This window comes from Nicotiana tomentosiformis, chromosome 8 (assembly GCF_000390325.3).
Source record: "Nicotiana tomentosiformis chromosome 8, ASM39032v3, whole genome shotgun sequence".
Taxonomy (NCBI): domain Eukaryota; kingdom Viridiplantae; phylum Streptophyta; class Magnoliopsida; order Solanales; family Solanaceae; genus Nicotiana; species Nicotiana tomentosiformis.
This window is the reverse complement of record NC_090819.1, coordinates 16,659,012-16,680,260: the sequence shown is the minus strand read 5'-3', so window position 1 is coordinate 16,680,260 and position 21,249 is coordinate 16,659,012. Positions and strand designations below refer to the sequence as shown.

Below are 21,249 nucleotides of genomic sequence, written 5' to 3'. Positions count from 1 at the left end.
AATCTATATTATCTTCACTGTTTCCATCCATAAGTTCTTTAGTTAAGGACTGCCCAACCTTTTATGATGTCTCGATGATATTTATTTCTTTCCTCATCTTTCACAGTTGTTTTTCTATCTCGGGTTCATATGGTAGCACTTCCTTCGCAGAAGTTCTAGTCATGCACTACTCTGAACTTGTAAGCTCCGCACAGTCAAAGAACACCAAACGTAAAAAGGAAAAAATAAAATAAAAGAAAAAGAAAAATTTCTGAGTTAGCACTACAAACTATTTCAAACACTATTGATTGACAATCCTCGGCAACGACGTCAAAATTTGATGAGCTCGAAACACACTTAAATTATGCTCGCTAGTCAAAGATAGTATAGTATAATATCATATCCATGTGGATTGGAGTTAAACAATATTTTTCTTAGTTTCTATCTTGATTGCTATCGAGGAGAATCAACAATGGAGATTTATATGATTAATAACTAAAATTAACTAAGAATCTAAAGCTATTGACTAATGACAATCAAAAAAAGGAATAAACAAAGAAAGTTATCAGTGGGAGAATATAGGGGTTGATAGGATAGATGCAAGATAATTGTTTGGGATCTAACTCTAGATAATTCACTCCTAATGTTCAAGTGAGTTTCTCGAATTCACTCAATTATTAGTTCAAACGTTCAGCAAAAATTCCTCTCTCGATTAAGTTTCAACCTCACAATATGAACCAATTTAAGCACGTGAAGATAGGCAAGAATGCGTAGTGGATTGGTCTTTAGGAGAACCTCTCTTGTTTATCCTCCTAACTAGGTTTAATCAATGATTCAACTAGCCTATTTCGATTACTAAGAAGAATTAATGAACTCAACCAACAGTATAATGCAAATATATCACAAGTTATGCCGCTCTCGATTGCATAAACTAGTGAATATAGATGCAACAATTAAATCATCCAAAAATACTTCAATACATAAAACTAGAGTTATAATCCACAAACAAATATCAATACACCAAATCCATCAAACCCTAAAGAGAACTACTCAATAGATATGGAGTGATTCATCACAAATATTTTTAAAGTAAAGGAAAACATAAAACAATCCAAACTTAGTTCTTGAGTGAGAATTGAATGATGAACTCCTTGTGCTTTTGCTTCTCCGACTCCTCCTTAGCCTCCTTAGGTCTCCAAGATGTCAAAAGTCCCAAAAATAATATTTTCCATGTATTTATACTAAGTAGGATCGGGCCTAGATGAAACCACCTTCTCCTAGCCGAAATACGATTTTCACTCTGCAAACATTGCACAGGCGCGCCGCATGGGGAGACGCACCATGCAGGGCATTAGTGGGGAAATCCAGAGAGTTGATCTCTGACAGACAGTAGGAAAATGGGCAGCCACGGCACCCCACGCGCCGCTACAGTGTGGTTTTCTCAGAGTACGGAATTTTCCTTATTTTTGATATTCAGATGTGGTTCTCGACCCCCGAACACGATCAAGACTTAATCCCTTGGGAGTTTACTCAGACTTCAAAGCTCCAAATTACTCAAATTCATTCCATAACATCTACATAGCTCGGAATCACTCCTATAAGTCATTAAACACACAATAAGTGCAAAACACTATCAATTAAAGCTCAAAACAAGTAAAGTGCAGTGAATTAGAGTGCAATAAGCGACTAAAACACGAGATTATAGCCTACCATCACTGGGCCAGATGTCGTTGCTTCAGAAACAATGATCACATGTATTGTCTCAGTATGCCACATGGAAGCTTCTATATTATTTGACCCTGGTTCCATATATTAGTATGTATAATCATATTTTGCTCGTTATTTGGATATTCCCCGTGAGTCCTTAGTTTCACATGTTCATGTATATATGCTGCTGGGTGATATTATTATTGTAGACTGCGTGTATCAGTCGTGTGTGGTGACTATCGGGGGGACGGGAGACTAGAGTTGATCTCTTATTACTTAGTATGGTTGATTTCAATGTAATCTTGGGTATGGATTGGTTGTCTCCATGTCATGCTATTCTGGACTATCACGTTAAAACCGTGACGTTATTGAAGTCGGGGTTGTCGAGGATCGACTGGAGAGGTTCTCTAGATTATGTTCCCAGCAGGGTAATTTCTTATTTTAAGGCCCAATGGGTGGTTGGGAAGGGGTGTTTGTCATATTTGGCCTTTGTGAGAGATGTTAATGCAGACACTCCTACTATTGATTATGTACCAGTAGTGTGAGACATTCCGGATGTATTTCCTATAGACCTGCCAGGTATGCCACCCAAAAGGGATATTGACTTTGGTATTGACTTGGTGCTGGGAACTCAGCCCATTTCTATTTCTCTGTATCATATGGCACCAGCTGAATTGAAAGAATTGAAAGAGCAACTTTAGGAACTTCTTGATAAGGGGTTTATTAGGCCTAGTGTGTTGCCTTGGGATGCACCGATTCTATTTTGTGGTACTTGACGGCGTCGACGAGTTTTTCCAGCATGAGTTCGTCCCGCACTCCTCCCTGCTCACGGGCAACTTCTCTTGCCTGCACACAGATTTCTTGCAAGAGCCTGTCACACTGGGCGGCATTCTCTTCAGTCTCCCGATGCAATTGCGCTATTTCAGCAGGCGAAAGGCCTACTGGAATCTCGTTGAGGTCAGGAAGCGCAGGAGCAGGACCCGCGCAAAAGGCTACTGAGAAAGATGGTACTATGCGGATGTGCATCGACTACAGGCAGTTGAACAAAGTTACAATCAAGAACAAGTATCCTTTACCACGTATTGGTGATTTATTTGACCAGCTTCAGGGAGCGAGGATGTTCTCCAAAATTGATTTGAGGTCTGGGTATCACCAGTTGAAGATTCTGGATTCGGATATTTTAAAGACGGCATTTAGGACCCACTATCGTCATTATGAATTTCTTGTGATGTTTTTTGGGCTGACCAACGCCAACAGCATTCATGCACTTGATGAACAGTGTATTCCAGCCATATCTTGATTCGTTTGTCATAGTATTTATTGTTGATATCCTGGTGTACTCACGTAGCCAGGAGGAGCATGTACAACACTTGAGTATTGTATTACAGAGGTTGAGGGAGGAGAAAATTTATGCCAAATTCTCTAAGTGTGAGTTCTGGCTTAGTTCAGTGGTGTTCTTGGGGCATGTGGTGTCTAGAGAGGGTATTTGTATAGATCCGAGGAAGATAGAGGCAGTTCAGAGTTAGCCCAAGCCATCATCAACTACTGAGATTTAGAGTTTTCTCGGCTTGGCCGGGTATTATCGTCGCTTTATGGAGGGCTTATCGTCTATTGCAGCGCCTATGACTAAATTGACCCAGAAAGGTGCCCCATTCAGGTGGTCAGATGAGTGTGAAGAGAGCTTTTAGAAGCTCAAGACTACTTTGACCAGAACTCCAGTTCTAGTTTTGCCTTCAGTGCCAGACTCTTATACAGTGTATTATGATGCTTCTCGTATTGGTATTGGGTGTGTCTTAATGCAGGAGGGTAGAGTGATTGCTTATGCTTCGCGCCAGTTGAAGCCACATGAAAAGAACTACCATGTTCATGATTTAGAGTTGGCAGTCATTGTTCATGCATTAAAGATTTGGAGGCACTATCTCTACGGTATGTATGTCTTGTGAAGTATTTACAGATCATCGGAGTGTTCAACACTTATTCAAATAGAAGGATCTAAATTTGAGACAATGCAGATGGTTGGAGATACTAAAGGACTATGATATTACTATTTTGTATCATCTCGGGAAGGCCAATATGGTGGCCGATGCCTTGAGTAGAAAGGTAGTGAGTATGGGTAGTCTTGCTTTTATTCTTGTTGGTGAGAGGCCACTTGCATCAGATGTTCAAACCTTAGCCAATCAATTCGCGAGATTAGATGTTTCGGAGCCTGGACGAGCTCTAGCTTGTATGGTCTCTCAATTTTCCTTATATGACTGCGTCAGAGAGCGTCAATATGATGATCGCCATTTTCTCGTCCTTAAGGACACGGTTCAGCACGGTGATACTAAAGATGTTACTATTGGAAATGATGGGGTGTTGAGGATGCAGGGTCGGATCTGCGTACCAAATATAGATGGATTGCATGAGTTGACTCTTGAGGAGGCCCACAGTTCACGGTATTCCATTCATCCGGGTGCTGCAAAAATGTATCAAGACTTGAGGAAATATTATTGGTGGAGGAGGATGAAGAAAGATATAGTGGGGTTTGTAACTCGGTTTTTAAATTGCCAGCAGGTGAAGTACGAGCATCAGAAACCGAGCGAATTGCTTCAGAGATATGAAATTCTGGAGTGAAAATGGGAGCGTATTACCATAGACTTTGTAGTTGGAATCTCATGGACTTCGAGAAAGTTTTATGCTATTTGGGTTATTGTGGATCGGTTGACCAAGTCCGCGCATTTTATTTTAGTTGAAACTACTTATTCTTGGAGCGGTTGGCTGAGATTTATATCCGCAAGATTGTTCGCCTTCACGGTGTGCCGGTGTCTATCATTTCAGATCGGGGCACAGAGTTCACATCATAGTTTTGGAGAGTAGTGCAGCGAGAGTTAGGCACACAAGTTCAGTTTAGTACGTCATTTCACCCACAGACAGACGGACAGTCCGAGTGCACTATTCAGATATTGGAAGATATGTTACGCGCTTGTGTTATAGATTTTGGGAGTTCTTGGGATCTATTTCTTCTGCTTGCAGAGTTTTCCTATAACAACAGCTACAAATCGAGCATTCATATGGTTCTGTATGAGGCTTTGTATGAGAGACGGTGTAGGTCTCTGGTGGATTAGTTTGAGTCGGGTGAGGCTAGGCTATTGGGTACTGATTTAGTTCAGGATGCTTTGGAAAATGTTAAATTGATTCATAATTTATTTCGCACGGTGCAGTCTATACAGAAGAGTTATGCCGACCAGAAGGTTCACGATGTTGCTTACATGGTGAGAGAGAAGGTACTACTCAGAATTTCGCCTGTGAAAGGTGTTATGAGGTTCAGGAAGAAGGGAAAGTTGAGCCCTCGGTATATTGGGCCTTTTGAAGTACTTAAGAGGATTAGAGAGGTGGCCTATGAACTTGCATTGCCGCCTAGTGTATCGGGTGTTCATTCGGTGTTCATGTATCCATGCTTCGAAAGTATGTCGGAGATCCGTCTCATGTTTTAGATTTCAGTACGGTCCAAATGGATGGTGATTTGACTTATGATGTGGAGTCGGTGGCTATTTTGGACCGGCAGGTTCGAAAGTTGAGATCAAAGAACATAGCTTCAATGAAAGTGTAGTAGAGAGGCCAGCCAGTCGGATAAGTTACCTGGGAGATTGAGCGGGAAATGCGAAGAAAATACCCACGCCTATTTGAGACTCCAGGTATGATACTAAATTCGTTCGAGGACGAACTTTTATTTAAGAGGGGGAGAATGTAACTACTCGGCCTGTCATTTTGAGTATTACAACCTCATTTCCCCATTTACTACTTATTTTGTGTTGAATTATCGCTGCGTAAGTTGCCGAGGTAGTAGGTTTGGTTCTGGGAATATTTCGGAATGAGTTGAGACACTTAGTATCAAGGTTGGAAGCTTAAGTTGAAAAGGTTAATCGGATATTGACTTGTGTATAAACGACCCCGAAATGAAAGTTCGATGGTTGCAATAGCTAAGTATGGTTATTTTGGACTTAGGAGTGTGTCCAAATATTTATTTTGAAGTTCGTAGTTAAATTTTGCATGAAATGGCGAAAGTAGGAAATGGAAGGTTTGGAAGTTTGCTCGGGAGCTCAATTTATTGATATCATGGTCGGACTCTGGTTCCGAAAGTTGAAATAGGTCTGTTGTGTCATTTATGACTTGTGTGCAAAATTTGAGGTCAATCGAAATTGATTTAATAAGTTTCACCATCAAAAATAGAAGTTGGAATTCGTTAGTTTTGGTTAGGCTTGAATTGGGGTGCGATTCATATTTTTTATATTGTTTAATGTGATTTGAGGCATCGACTAAGTTTTTGTCATAGGAATTACGACTTAATTGATTCTGTGGAGTTGCATAATCAAATAATGATGTCATTATCTACATATCCTCTACGTTTTAGAGAAATTGACCTGAGACTCATATTAAAGAACATGTTTAGGCTACGTGCTGATATTTTGGGACCTACGGGGGTTATATTGCTATTGAATTAATTGTTTAAAAAGATAAATTTCGTACTCAGTCATGTTCATCCAGTTGTGAGGATATTTATGGGATCGAGCTGCACGCGGTCGCATGCCATATTGGCTTTATATATTTATTATTATTATGGATCGGGGCTGCACGCCACAGCAGGCCTTATAGGCTTTATTATTATATGGATCGGGGCTACACGTCGTAGCAGGACTTATAGACTTTATTGTTATATGATCGGGTTGCACGCCGCAACATGCCTAAATGGCTTATTATTATAGCGCTTGGGCTGAAGGAGCCCCTCCGGAGTTTGCACCCCAAAGTGAGCGCAGTGTGAGCGCAGTTGATATTATATTTAGGGATGGATCTTCCCTAGGCTGGATTTACCCCGTACAGTACTGAGTGATTGAGTACTCTAAGAGTGTGAGTACATGAGATTTTCATTATGTTGTATCACATATGAAATGTACATTGGCATATAGACATAGAGATGCTATATTCCTCATATCATTCAGATTTGATCTATTTTTCTTGTATTGAGTTTAACTGTTGAACTTAAAAATATGCCTACATTTCTGTACTATTATTTTCTGTGATTGGACTGTAATTGTTGAGCTCGTCACTACTTTCATCCCAAAGGTTAGTCTTGTTACTTATTTTGTACATTGGGTCGGTTGTACTTATACTACTTTGCACTTCGTATGCAGATCCAGGTACTTCTGGATACGACAGTTACTAGATTTTGGAGATTTATCTATTGGAGACTATCGAGGTAGCTGCTTTGACGTCCGCAAACCTTGACTCTCTTTCCTTTTAGTTATATGTATTGTTCTATATTTTTAGATAGTGTTTTTATCAGTCAGACTGCGTTGTCATTTAGATGCTCATGTACTTAGTGACAACGGGTTTTGGAATTTTATTGTATAAAGACAGTATTTTGTATCAGAAATTATGGGACTTTACTCTTAAATTTATTTATGGTGTTTTCAAACTTAAAGGAATTGGTGGTTTATTGAGGTTGTCGGTTTGCCTAGTATTAAGATAGGCGTCATCACGACAAGTGAGATTTTGGGTCGTGACACCTACTTCACCTAGAGAGATTCGGAGCTTACTGGGGTTGTCGGGTTATTATCGCCGGTTCGTGGAGGGGTTTTCATCTATCTTAGCCTCATTGACTAGATTGACCAAGAAGGGTGTCCCATTCAGGTGGTCCGATGAGTGTGAGTCGATAGTTCAGAAGCTCAAGACTACTTTAACTACAGCTCCAGTATTAGTGTTTCCTACGGGTTCAGGATCCTACACTGTGTATTTTGATGCATCGCATATTAGGCTTGGTTCACTATTGATGCAGGATGGCAGGGTGATTGCATACGCATCCCGGAAGTTGAAGGTTTATGAGAAGAATTACCTTGTTCATGATTAAGATTTGGCAGCCATCGTTCATGCATTGAAGATTTGGAGGCATTACCTCTACGACGTGTCGTGTGAGGTGTTAACATATCATTGGAGTTTACAGCACTTATTCAAGCAAAAAGATCTAAATTTAAGGCCGCAGAGGTGGTTAGCGCTCTTAAAAGACTATGATATTCTCATTTATTACCATCCCGGGAAGGCCAATGTTGTGGCCGATGCCTTGAGTAGAAAGGTTGTGAGTATGGGTAGCCTTGCATATATTCCAGTTGGTGAGAGACCACTAGCATCAGATGTTCAGGCCTTGGCCAATCAACTCTTGAGGTTCGTGAGTTGATTCTTGAGGAGGCCCACAGTTCGCGGTATTCCATTCTTCTGGGTGTCGCCAAGATGTATCAGGATTTGAGGCAACATTATTGGTGGAGAAGAATGAAGAAATATATAGTTGAGTATGCGGCTTGATTTTTGAATTGCCAGCAGGTGAAGTACGAGTATCAGAGGCCTGGCGGTTTGCTTTAGAGACTTGAGATTCCCGAGTGAAAGTGGGAGTGTATTACCATGAATTTAGTTGTTGGGCTCTGACGGTCTTTGAAGAAAATTGACGTAGTATGGGTCATTGTCGATAGGTTGACCAAGTCGGCACATTTCATTCCAGTGGCAACTACCTATTCTTCAGTGCGGCTAGATGAGATCTATATCCGCGAGATTTTTCGTCTTCACGGTGTGCCGGTGTCCATTATTTCTGATCGGGGCATGCAATTCACATCGCATTTCTGGAGGGCTATACAGTATGAGTTAGGCACACGGGTTGAGTTGAGTACAGCATTTCACTCCAGACGAACGGGCAGTCCGAGCACAACATTCAGATCTTGGATGATATGCTTTGCGCCTGTGTTATGGATTTCGGGGGTTCTTGGGATCAATTATTGCCGCTCGTGGAGTCTGCCTACAACAATAGCTACAAATCGAGTATTCAAATGTCTCCTTGTGATGCCTTATATGGGAGGCAGTGTCGTTCTCCAGTTAGTTGGTTTGAGCAAGGGGAGCCTCAGTTGTTGGGTATTGATTTGGTTCAGGATGCCTTGGAAAAGGTCAAGATGATTCAGGATCGGCTTCGTACAACACAGTCTAGGCAGAAGAGTTATGTCGATCGGAGAGTTCGTGATGTTACATTCATGGTTGGAGAGAGGGTTTTGTTTCTGAGTTTCACCCATGAAGGGTGTGATGTGGTTCGGGAAGAAGGGCAAGTTGAGCCCTAGGTATATTGGTCCTTTTGAGATCCTTGAGAGAGTTGGTGAGGTGTCCTACAAGCTTGTATTGCCACCTAGATTATCAGCAAATCACCCGGTGTTCCATGTTTCCATGCTCTGGAAGTATCACGGTAATTCGTCCTATGTATTAGATTTTAGCTCAGTAAAATTGGACAAGGATTTGACTTATAAGGAAGAGCCAGTGGCTATTTTAGCACGACAGGTTCGTAAGTTGAGGTCTAAGAGTTATCCTTCTCTTAAAGTGCAGTGGAGAAGTTAGCCGATCGAGGCAGCTACGTGGGAGTCTGAGTCTGATATGCGGAGTAGATACCCCCACCTTTTCACCAGTCCAGGTATTTTTCTACGTACGTTCGAGGACTAACGTTTCTTTTAGAGGTGGAGAATGTGATGACCTGATGGGTTGTTTCATGTTCTAGCCCTTATTTTCGTGTTCTAAGACCTCTATTAGCTCCGTTTAGTGTTTCACAATTTGCGTGCGTAGTCCATGTCTTTTTTCGGAAAGATTGTTTTGTGTAAATTTGAAGAAAACATGATTTTTCGATTTAAAAATGACTTGAGTTAACTACAGTCAATATTTACTGTAAGCGACCCCGGATCAGTATTTTGACGATCCCGGTGGGTTCGTATCAAGATTTTAAACTTGAGCGTATACCCGGAATTGAATTCGGATGTCCCTAACTTAATTTGACTTGATTTGTCGAAAACTAGTAATTTGAATGTCTAAAGATTTCCTAGGTTTGATCAAAGGTTGACTTTTTGAAAACCGGGTTCGGATTTCGGATTCGGGACTTGTAGAGGTCCATTTTACTATTTAAAACTTATCTGCAAAATTTGCTGCAAAACGGAGTTGGTTTAATAGAATTCGGGCGCTCAGTTTTGAATTTGGAAGTTCTTGAGTTTCTTTGAAAATTTCATGCATTTTGATGTCTGATTCGTAGTTGTAGGTGTTAATTTGGTATATTGATCGCGCGAGTGAGTTCGTATGATATTATTACACTTGTGTGTATGTTTAGATTGGAGTTCGAGGGGCTCGAGTGAGTTTCGGATAGGCTACGGACCATTTGAACTTAGAAAACATTGTTGGTTCAGTTATCTGTTGATGTCTGGTGCAATGTACTTCGCGATCGCGAAGGGGAAAGTGGGACAGGGGTGGAGTTCTTCTACGCAAATGCGTAGAACCGGTCGCGAATGCGAAGTAGTTGAGGGATTACCCTTCGCGAACGCGATAGGTTAAGGGTATTCTTGGGGAGGCAAGTGGTTACCCTACGCGAATGCGGGCGTTGGCTCGCGAATGCGAAGGCAAGAGGGAGCAAGACTTTGCGAGCGCGAAGGCCTTCTGGCCGCTAATGCTTCACGATCGCGTCAGGTGTCTCGCGAATGCGAAGAACACCTGACACCCAATGATTTAAAGTTTCAAAATTGGGTTTTTTTCCTCATTTTTTACGATTTTCAAGTTTGAGCTCGGCTTAGAGGCGATTTTGAAGAGATTTTTCATCCCAACTTCATAGGTTAGTAGATTTTAATTTGTTTCCTTACATTTCCATAAACACTCATTGATTTTTAACCTTTAATCTATGCATTTTCATGGTAGAAATTAGGGATTTATGTGAAAATTGAGGATTTTGAGAAATTAAGATTTAGACCTCAAATTGAGGTCGGATTTCAAAACTAATCACATAATAGGGCTCGGGGGTGAATGGGTAATTGAGTTTTGGTCCGAATCTCAGGTTTTGACCAAGCAAGCACTTTTCTTGACTTTTTGCAAAATTATTAAAGATTGAATCCTTTTCACTCATGGGTGGTTTCTAAAGCCTATTTTGAATGACTTGAACTATATTTGGTTAGATTTGATTGGTTTGGAGGCTAAGTCTAGAGAAAACGCCACGGTTGAGCATTGATTTGGTTCCGAAATGAGGTAAGTATCGTGCTTAACCTTGACTTGAGGGATTAGAACTTGTTTGTCTATTTGCTACATGTTTTATGTATGGGGACAACGTATATGTGAGGTGACGAGTATCTATGCATTATCATTGGGTTAAAGCATGCAGGTGGGAATTATTTCTCTGTGATTATATTATTTCATTGATTATGTTCTCCGTGCTTAGGGTAGATTAAAACTTCTTTTAATTACGCGTTTCGTATTTATTATTTATTTTAAAGATATTGAATTTTTTAAAAGTTGATTTTGATATCATGGCACCATAATTGAAGTGAAATTATTTTCCGCATTATTTTTATTATTCGGATTTGTATTGTTGCTTCGTGAGGAAGAGAGAAAAGCACGAAGGATGTTGCCTTGCCTTATTTGCTTTCATTATCATATATTGTGAGATTTGAGAGTAAAATCACGAAGGATGATACCGTGCCGGTGAGTAAAAGCACGAAGGGTGATGTCGTGCCATTATATTCATGATATTATATGGTGAGGACGAGAGTAAAAGCACGAAGGGTGATGCCGTAGGATTTTCATATCATTGCCTTGCTTGATTTTCGGTTTTGGTGATTTACTTAGTTATATTGTTGTTATTTCAGAAGATGTTATTTTGTGTTTTCGTACTTGCATATTTTATGATATCTCCCCTTTCTCATGTCCCCTCCCAGTTAATATTTCATCGTTCTACTTATGTATTGGCTGCTTTATATATATTTGTACAGGATTTTTACATAGGTGTCATGTTATAGCTACGTCGCTACCTTGTCGAGGTTAGGCTCGACACTTATGGAGTACATTTGATCGGTTGTACTCAAACTACATTTATAAACTTCTTGTGCAGATACTGGTATTGGTCCCAGCGGTGCTTAGAGGTGCATCAGCTCGGATTGCTTTCACTTCGGAGACTTGAGGGAGATCTTCCGGTGTTCACAGACTTTGAAGTCCCCTTCCATTTCCTATCTTTATTGTTTATCTAGCTTCGAACAATTGTATTTGCTTCAAATCATGTGTGTAGTATTCTAGTAGCTCATGTACTTGTGACTCCGGATTTCTGGGAGTAGTTAGTATCACATTAATTACATTCACACTACGTTAAATACGAAATTTATTTCTCGTTAGTATTCTAGTATCTCATATACTTGATGACAAAATTTGACGAGCACAAAACACAACACGAAATTGATGCTCGCTAATCATAGATAGCATATAAAAATATCATCTCCACAAGGATTGGATTTAAACAATGTTCGAGTAATTTCTGGCTTAATTGCTATTCAGGAGGATCAACACTTGAGTTGGAGTGATTACTACTATAATTAACTACTAAATTAAGACTACTATTAATTAGACCCAACACAAAGAATGAGAGATGAATTAACAGTTTGTAAATAATATGAGAAATAATGGCCATGACATAATAGGTGTGAGATAGTTATTCGGGATTTAACTCTGTTTAAATTCACTTCTAATGTTCTAATGATTCTCACGAATTCACTCGATAATTAGCTTAAACGTAAGGTTAGAATTTCTCTCGCATTTAAATTTGAACTTTATAAAATAAACTAATATGAAGCACTGTGAAGATAAGCAAGAACACGTTAATGGGCTAGTCTTTAGGAAAACGTCTCTCGGATATTCTCCTAACATTGTTCAATCAACAATTCAAAAATCTCTCTCGATTACTTAGAAGAATCACTAAATTAATCCAAACCAAATAATGCAGAATTAATCACCAATATATTTCTCTTTCGATTAAATAAACTGGTAAACAAATTCGCAATCAATTCAAAGCACCATAAACGAATTTATGCAATTAAACTAGAGTTAAATCTACAAATAACACTCAAAACACCATTTCTGTCAAAACCCTAGGGACGAACTACTCCATAGATATGGAGAAAGTCATCACAAATAAGTTTAAGAACATATAAAATATCAAAGACAACTTTACAATACAAACTTTCGTTTTGCACTGATTGTTGGCAAGAGAATTGATGAAATTTTGTGTCTTCACGCCGTGGTAGCTCTCTAAAACTCTCCTAGGTCGAATATCCTTCAAAAATTATATTTACAATGTATTTATACCGAGTATGGGCGGACTTGGACTAAAATATCCTCTTTGAGCCGAAATAGGATTAACCTCGCGCTGCACTGCTCGTCACACTTATGGACTCTTTCCGGAACGTTCAATTTTGATGCATGATGAACAAAATAGGCAAAATATTGTCCACCCACATAGGCTGACATATCTAATTATGAATATAGAATGTAAACTCTTTGCTTCTTCCAAACGTTTGCATACCAATTATGACGTGGCATCATTGTTTTCTTCCCTTAATAATTGTTTCTCATTTTTTCTATGTATACTCGCTCATCGACCTCCGAACGCGATACCGATTTAATTTCTTGGGCTTTTACTTCGGTTTCAAAGCTCCAAACTTTCTTCTCCACTCAAAATCACACCCTACATGGCATAACACACGTAATAAGTACAACGTACTAGCGGTTAGGCTCAAATATAATCAAAGTGTAGTAATTAGAGTGCAAAATATAACTAAAATCGTGAGTTCCTAGCATACCATCAATTGACGCAGGTCAAAGGTGCAGAGGAGTGTAGTTCGAGTAGAGTGGTTGAACCAGGGGCGGTGCAACACAATAATCCCAACATATCAGGATGATAGTGGCATGGAATGTATGCGGGTTCAACAAAGTTTTTAAGCACAAGGAGTTAGAGGTGTTTTTGAGGTAAAATAAAGTTAGTCTGATAGCAATAAGTGAACATCGAATTCATGATGCAAAAGCTGCTAAGATCATAGATAAAGTTGTACCTGGTTGAAATTGGTGTCATAATGTTTCCAATTCATGCAAAGGTAGGATATGGGTACTCTGGAATCTAAATATCATTAGTTTCACAGCTCTAGATAGGCCTACACATCTTATATATGGATATGTGAATTATCATCATAGTACCAAAGAGTTTCAATTGTCAGTAGTTTATGGACTGAATATTATACAAGATAGAAAGCCTTCATGGAATATGTTAAGGGATATGGAGGGTCAAATTATAGGGCCTTGGTTGATTATGGGAGATTTCAATACTATTTTGGAGGAAACAGATAGAGTACATGGAAGAGAAGTACATGATAATGAGACCAAAGATTTTAGAAACTTAATGAAAGATTACAACTTGACAGAAATACCTACTGTTGGCAGAAACTATACTCATAGACGAATAGCCACGTTTATAGTAGAATTGATAGGGCATTGTGAATGCTCAATGGATGCTCAACATGCCCCATTTACAAGTTCATATGTTGGACTCATTTTTCTGTGATCACTCCCCACTTGGTATAGAGGTGAGGGGAATTTTGACAAAAAGAAGAGTCCATTCAAATTTTACATTTGTATGGCAGAATATCCTAAATTTGGAAGGTTAGTAGAGGCTAATTGGTTCTTGCGTGAAGGGAGAATGGCAGCCATATGGAAAAACTTGAAAACTGTTAAATTAGCTCTAATGAACATGAGTAAAAGAGAATTTATGAATATAGCAGAGAAGATCAATTCCGTTAGAGATAAACTAAAAGACACACAGGGGCAAATGAGGGGCACTAATATATCTAGCACTTGTTTGAAGAAGAAAAGGATTTCACATCCCAACTAGAACAATGGGACAAGATTGAGGAGAATATCTACAAGTAGAAATCTAGAGTGTACCAGCTTAAATTGGGGGATGCAAATAATGCATATATATGTTTTTGCAAACATGAAGGGGACAAAGGTTCATAATAAAATAAGTAAATTTATAGCTACTTCTGGGGAAGTGATTACAAATCCAATGGTTATTGAAGCAGAAGTAGTTGGTTTCTACAAACAACTACTGGAGACTGCAGGTACAAGTTTGCCTGCCATACATCCTGGAGTGATAAAAAAGGGACCTCTACTTACAAGAAGCCAGCAGATCCAACTTGTTAAACCTTTTACAAGAGAGAATGTAATCCAAGCACTAAAATGGATTGATGATATGAAAGCACCTGGAGGGGATGGGTTCAATGCATTCTTCTTCAAAAATCATGCCATATTATTGGTGAAGAGGTTATACAAGCAGTCCTGAAGTTCTTTAACATTGGCAAGATGTATAAGCCCATAAATAGTATAGCAGTTACACTAATCCCTAAAGTTAAAAATCCAGCTTCGATTAAAGAATACAGACTAATCTCATGTTGTACCACACTTTATAAGATTATTTCAAAGATGCTAACAAGCAGACTGTTGCAAATGATGGATACCTTGGTAGATGGTAGCCAAGCAGCTTTTGTCCATGGTAGAGTACTGACAGATAATATCCTTCTTATCCATGAGTTGGTAAAGGAATATGAAAGGAAAAGTGCCTCGCCAAGATGCATGATCAAGATTGATATGCAAAAAATATATGATTCCCTTAAATGGATATTTTTGGAACAAGTTCTTATAGGATTACACTTCCCTGAAGAGTTTGTTAGATGGTTCATGGAATGCCTCAGAACAGTTTCATACTCAATTATCATTAATGGTAGTCCAACTATGCCGGGGACCCTATGTCTCCTTTGCTATTTGTCTTGGCAATGGAGTACTTAACAAGGGTTCTGACAACTATAAAAGATCATCCTGATTTGAATTACCATCCTAGATGTAAGAAACTGAATATCATCCAACTAAGTTTTGCTGACGACCTACTCTTGTTTTGTAGAGGAGATACAATGTCCATACACCTATTGTATGACTGTTTCTAGGATTTTTCAAAAGCTTGAGGACTTATTGCCAACCATAGCAAAGCCTGTGTATATTTTAGAGGAGTCGCAGCAGATATTCAACAAGAGATTCTTCAGAAGCTAAGTTTCACAATGGGTGAACTGTCATTTCGATATGTTGAATACCTTTGAGCTAAAAAAGACTCACAGTGAGTCAATGCCAACCTCTATTTGACAAAATGCTGGGAAGGGTAAAGCATTAGACAGTGAAATTTTTGACTTATGCAGGGAGATTACAGCTGATGAAAAGTGTGTTGATTGCTATCCAATATTTTTGGTCGCAAATCTTTCCTCTACCAAGAAAGTCATCCAAACAGTTGAAGCCATATGTAGAAGATTCCTATGGACAAGTGATGCTGCAGCAAATAAGAAAGCTTTGGTGGCATGGGAAAACTTATGCAGGGCCAAAGGCAGCAGAGGGCTCAACCTCACTAATATATACATGGAACAAAGCTGTCATGCTGAAGCATCCATTGAATTTGTACAAAAAGAAGGACAAGGTTTAGATACAATGGGATATATCATATAAAGGAAAGGGATCCATGGACAGTGGAAACTAAACAGGCCTCATGGATAGTTCAAAAGATCTTACATGCTACTAAATACCTGAACGAGGCTTGTTTGGAAATAGAAAACATCTTAACAGCAGAAAACTACTCTATAAGAAGCACATACAATCAATTGAAAGGGGATTTCCAAAGATAACTTGGAGAAGACTAATATGTAATAACCAAGGGTACCTAAAATGAATATTCATTTATACCTAGCACCTCAGAATAAATTGTATACCAAAGATAGATTAAGTAATTTGGGAGGAGGGGGGAGGGCTTGCAGGCCAATCCAGTATGTCCACTGTGTGACCAGGAAATGGAAGATCATCAGCACTTTTTCTTTGCCTACATGGCAGGAACAATATATCATCTGTGGCTAGAAATGAATCGTCAAATTTTCCAACAACAGAAGAGAAGCTGTAATGACATCACAAGGCAGGTAATTCAAGAAGTTCATTGTAGAGCGAGTATAAAGATGCGACTGAGTAAGCAAATGCAGTTCTTAAATATTTACCCATAACTTGATAGAATAGCTCGATTGATAAGCTGTATAGAAGAAGTATAAGGTCAATGAAAGTTGGTTGTCCTGACTTTGGGGGCATTTGTCTGATTTTAGGAGTTTAGTTTATACATGTACATATCTCTGTTGGTAATAAAAAAAATTAATTGCCAAAAAATAAATTAAATTACAACTTTTATGTTAATCCAAAACATCTAACAAAAGAAAAAATCCCACAACTGCTTCTTCAAAAATACTTTTGTATTCATGTACGTGTCTTTGTAGTAATTTACACATTATTAACCGCTACATAATAAGTTATACATGTCACGACCCAAAATTCGTTAAAGGTCGTGATGGTGCCGGACACCACTGTCAGGCAAGCCAACACCAAATAGTTAATTTAATTCTCATTTTAATATTTTTGAAATCATAAATGTCCTTCAATTTAACTACTAAAAGATGAACTTTACAGAAAAATAACAATGTTTTCCAATTTCAATACTGAATATCCCATAATCCTCCCAGGACCTGGTGTCACAAGTGCAGGAGTATTTACTAAAGAATAAAATAAAATACAATAACTGTTCGGAATATAAATTTGGACAGAAAGGAAATTACCAACTCTGAAGGAGACTCTGCTGGCTGCGGATCGCATATAAGATGCAGCTCGCCTCAAATCCCCGTATCAACCACGTCGCTGCATTGACAAGACCACAAAATGTATATATATATATATATATATATATATATATGCCTGTACAACAAAATGTACAACAAGTGTAGTATAAGTATGAAAACAACGCATACCCAGTAAGTATCCAGTCTAACCTCGAAAAAGTATTGACGAGAGGTCGACTTCGACACTTACTAGTGGTCTGAATATAATAATGTGAGATTCTAATTAAGCATGATTTATAAAGATAACATAAAAGCTCGGAAAAAGAAATAACTAGACAATTCCTTTATCATATTAAAGAACCCCAAGCACTTCCTTCATTTAAAACATTTGATTTCTCAAACAACTGATTTATACAAATTATAAAAGGGTTTCCAATTCTATTATCACATATAAATTCCACCGAGGACGTTCGGCCCGAACCAACATAAATGTAAATTGTGCACTGCCGAGGGTCGAACGGCACGAAGCATAGATGCATCTATAAATTTCCCCGCTCGCGAATCATACATGCGACGTGGTCCTCGCTCGTAAATCATACATGTGGCGCGGTCAAATATAAATTTAAGGAAATACCCCGCTCATGAATCATACCTGCGACGCGACCAAATATAAGTTTAGCATTTAAATCATATCTATTTCTTGATTCTTTTTAAAAATAAAAACAATTCGACTTGAAGCTTTTACCCCGCTCGCGGATCATACATGCGACGCGGTCAAATATAAATTCATTAAATTATTATAATATTTCTAAATTTCTTTTCGACAATATGAAGTCCAAATGAAAACTTTTTGAAAACTTAATTTTCTCAATTTAAATTCTTCTCAAGACAATTAATACGCAAACCTCAATCTTGCTTCTTTTCAAGGCAAACAGTAACCACAAATCAAATAACAATATCAATAAGGCAGGATGTAAACATAAAACTACCCGGACATAGGCATAGCTAGTAGCTACGCACGGACTCTCGTCAGCTCGTGCATGCGTAGCCCCCACAAATAGAGGCACATATTTAATCAATTCACCTATGGGGTTAATTCCCTCTTACAAGGTTACAAAGGAGACTTACCTCGCTCCGAAGTTCCATAACCGGCTCCCAAGCCATTCAATCAAACCCAGTCGATGCCCAACGCTCCAAAATTAGTCAATAAATAAGCAAATCCATAAATATATACTCTAATACTCATTATAATCCAATTTATAACAATTTCTAACTCTGCTCGAAAAGACGATAAAGAAACCCTCGGGCCCACGTGCCCGGATTCCGAAATTGTTTTGACAGTGACCATTACCCATAACCTCACGAACTCAAATGTATGATTTATTTCCAATTCCATGCCCAAATTCATGATCAAAATCCAAAAATACCAATTTCTAGGTTTAAATTCCAAATTTCTACAAATTTTCATGTCTAAATCCGTACATAATCTAAGTATTAAACTTGGAATAGGTGGAAATCACTTACCTTGACATAGGTGACGAAAAGCTCCCCTTGAACCTCTCCAAAATCGTCCAAACCAAATAAAACAAATGGGAGAAAAATGGGCCAAGTCCCGTTTTTAAAGAGCACACTGCCCAGCCCCGTCCTTCGCACCTGCGATCAGGCAGCCGCACCTGCGGCTTCGCAGGTGCGATAAACCTTCCGCTTCTACGAGGCACTTTCCGCTTATGCGCTTGCACGGATGCAGCCAAAAGCTCCGCACATGCGGTCCTTCACTGGCCAGCCTGCTCCGCTTCTGCGACTCTAATGTCGCTTCTGCGCCCTCCGCACCTGCGGTCAAAACCTCGCAGGTGTGGGTACACCAGATATCAGCTGCCTCAACTCTTCTTCAAATTTCAAATTCGATCCGTTAGCCATCCGGAATCCACCCGAGGCCCTCGGGACCTCAACCAATTATACCAACACGTTCCAAAACACATTACGGACTTAGTCAAGCCTTTAAATCACATCCAACAACATCGAAACTACGAATCACCCTCCAATTCAAACTCAATGAACTTTAGAACATCAAACTTTTACATTCGATGCCGAAACTCATCAAATCACGTCCGATTGACCTCAATATTTGCACATAAGTCACATTCGACATTACAGACCTACTCCAACTTCCGAAATCGGAATCAGAATCTGACCCTGATATCAAAAGTTTACTCCCGGTCAAACTCTCCAAAAACTTTCAAATTTTTAACTTTCACCAAATTACCCCGAAATGACCTACGGACCTCCAAATCCACTTCCGGATGCGCTCCCAATACTAGAATTACCATACGGAGCTATTCCCAGACTTGGAATCCGAAACGGACATTGATAACATTGAAATGCACTTCAACTCAAATTAATAAAATTCTTCCAAAATGCCAACTTCTATAATAGGCGCTGGAACGCTCCCGGGTCATCCAAAACCCGATCCGAACATACGCCCAAGTCTAAAATCATCATACGAACCAATTGGAACCTTTAAATCCCGATTCTAAGGTCATTTACTCAAAAATCACACCTTAGTCACTCTTTCCAACTTAAAGCTTCCAAAATGAGAATTTTCTTTCCAAATCAAATTCTAGACTTCCCGAAATTAAATTCCGACCACGTGTACAAGTTGTAATACCTGAAGTGAAGCTGCTCAGGGCCTCAAATTGTCGAACGACACGCTACAGCTCAAAACGACCGGTCGGGTCGTTACATTCTCTCCCAATTAAACATACGTTCGCCCTCGAACGTGCTAAGAACTGCTCTGGAGTTGTCTGAAATCACCGTTTAACACCTTGTACACCTACCCGTGCAACCACAACCCAGTTGAGCACATTAGCTCGAGCCAATCTGAAGATTCTCCCTTTTATTTGATCAAATAAGCCTTAGAGCCAAATTCCAACATCTGAAACTCTCCACTAGGCCTGCTTTCAACATATGAACATCATTTCAATCACCACACGATGTACCAATACATGATGGTACACTCTCACTGAATTCTTACCATGCACCACATAACTCATTTGCCCAGTGCAGTCTTTCCAAAGCACATCAGCTAAAATTTTCACTGACCGAAGCCCGTAGTGTACCTCATGACCAATTAAGCCTTGCTTAAACTCTCGCAATACTGCCACGACAGAGAAGATGTGTAGAATTCATATCCACCTGTCGAATTACAATTTATGGAGTCTCTCCTCCCGACAAGAACCATTACCTCATTATGGACTTAATAACAATATTTACTCTTTAATATGCTTCATATAAACTCTGATCGCACTGACCCGAGGTCTAATAATCTCGTCTCACCCTAGTACAAGCTGCTCAGGTAATAAGCCACCTTAGACACTGCAAAAGCCTCATATGATGCCACAATGTGCTAACAAGCTACAGACTCGAATGTGATACATAAGGAAACGAACTCTGGAAAGAACTACTCAACCCACGTAACTAATTAAACAACCGAAAGGATGTTATGAACCTTCCTTGGGAAATGAGAAGCAAAATACGCAATAACAGATATGGGAAACTGTACTCAATAACACACCATTACGGCGTGCAACCTGATCCACACATGATACTGTTGCGGCGTGCAACCCGATCCAACCATGATACCCGTGGCGGCATACCACCCGATCCAATCAACATATCTGTGGCGGCGTACCACCCGAATATCAACCATAAGCATGCCAAGCACATAATACAAATTTCGGGGAGACGGGTAGCGTCATACGCTATCAAACTCAAGCACGACTTAGGTGTGATATATGATCTGCATCACGAGAGTCATCCTGCTCAGATAATACCACAAACTATACGGGATCTCAATATGAGTGTGAATAATCAAACCACCTCACCACCCACCTGGTATAATATAGATTACACGGAGTAGTTGATGACAGAAATAACATCCAAGGCCTGAAGACCCTTCCGAAAACAACGCTATGCTGAGATGAGCACATCCGACCTGATATAGAGCCCACATTCACATTTAGATCCATCCACG

At 39.4% G+C, this 21,249-nt stretch overlaps 1 protein-coding gene across 1 annotated transcript; it reads left to right on the top strand.

Moving 5' to 3' along the window:
• Positions 1–3,795: 3,795 nt before the first annotated feature.
• On the top strand, positions 3,796–4,299 carry LOC138897123 (uncharacterized). Its single transcript, XM_070183081.1, has one exon. It carries the CDS (start codon positions 3,796–3,798, stop codon positions 4,297–4,299), a length of 504 nt encoding a protein of 167 aa, XP_070039182.1.
• The last annotated feature ends 16,950 nt before the right edge of the window (positions 4,300–21,249 follow it).

Excerpts from the sequence above, each read along its gene's own strand:
- LOC138897123 (XM_070183081.1), top strand. The coding sequence starts at position 3,796 with ATGGGTAGTCTTGCTTTTATTCTTGTTGGTGAGAGGCCACTTGCATCA.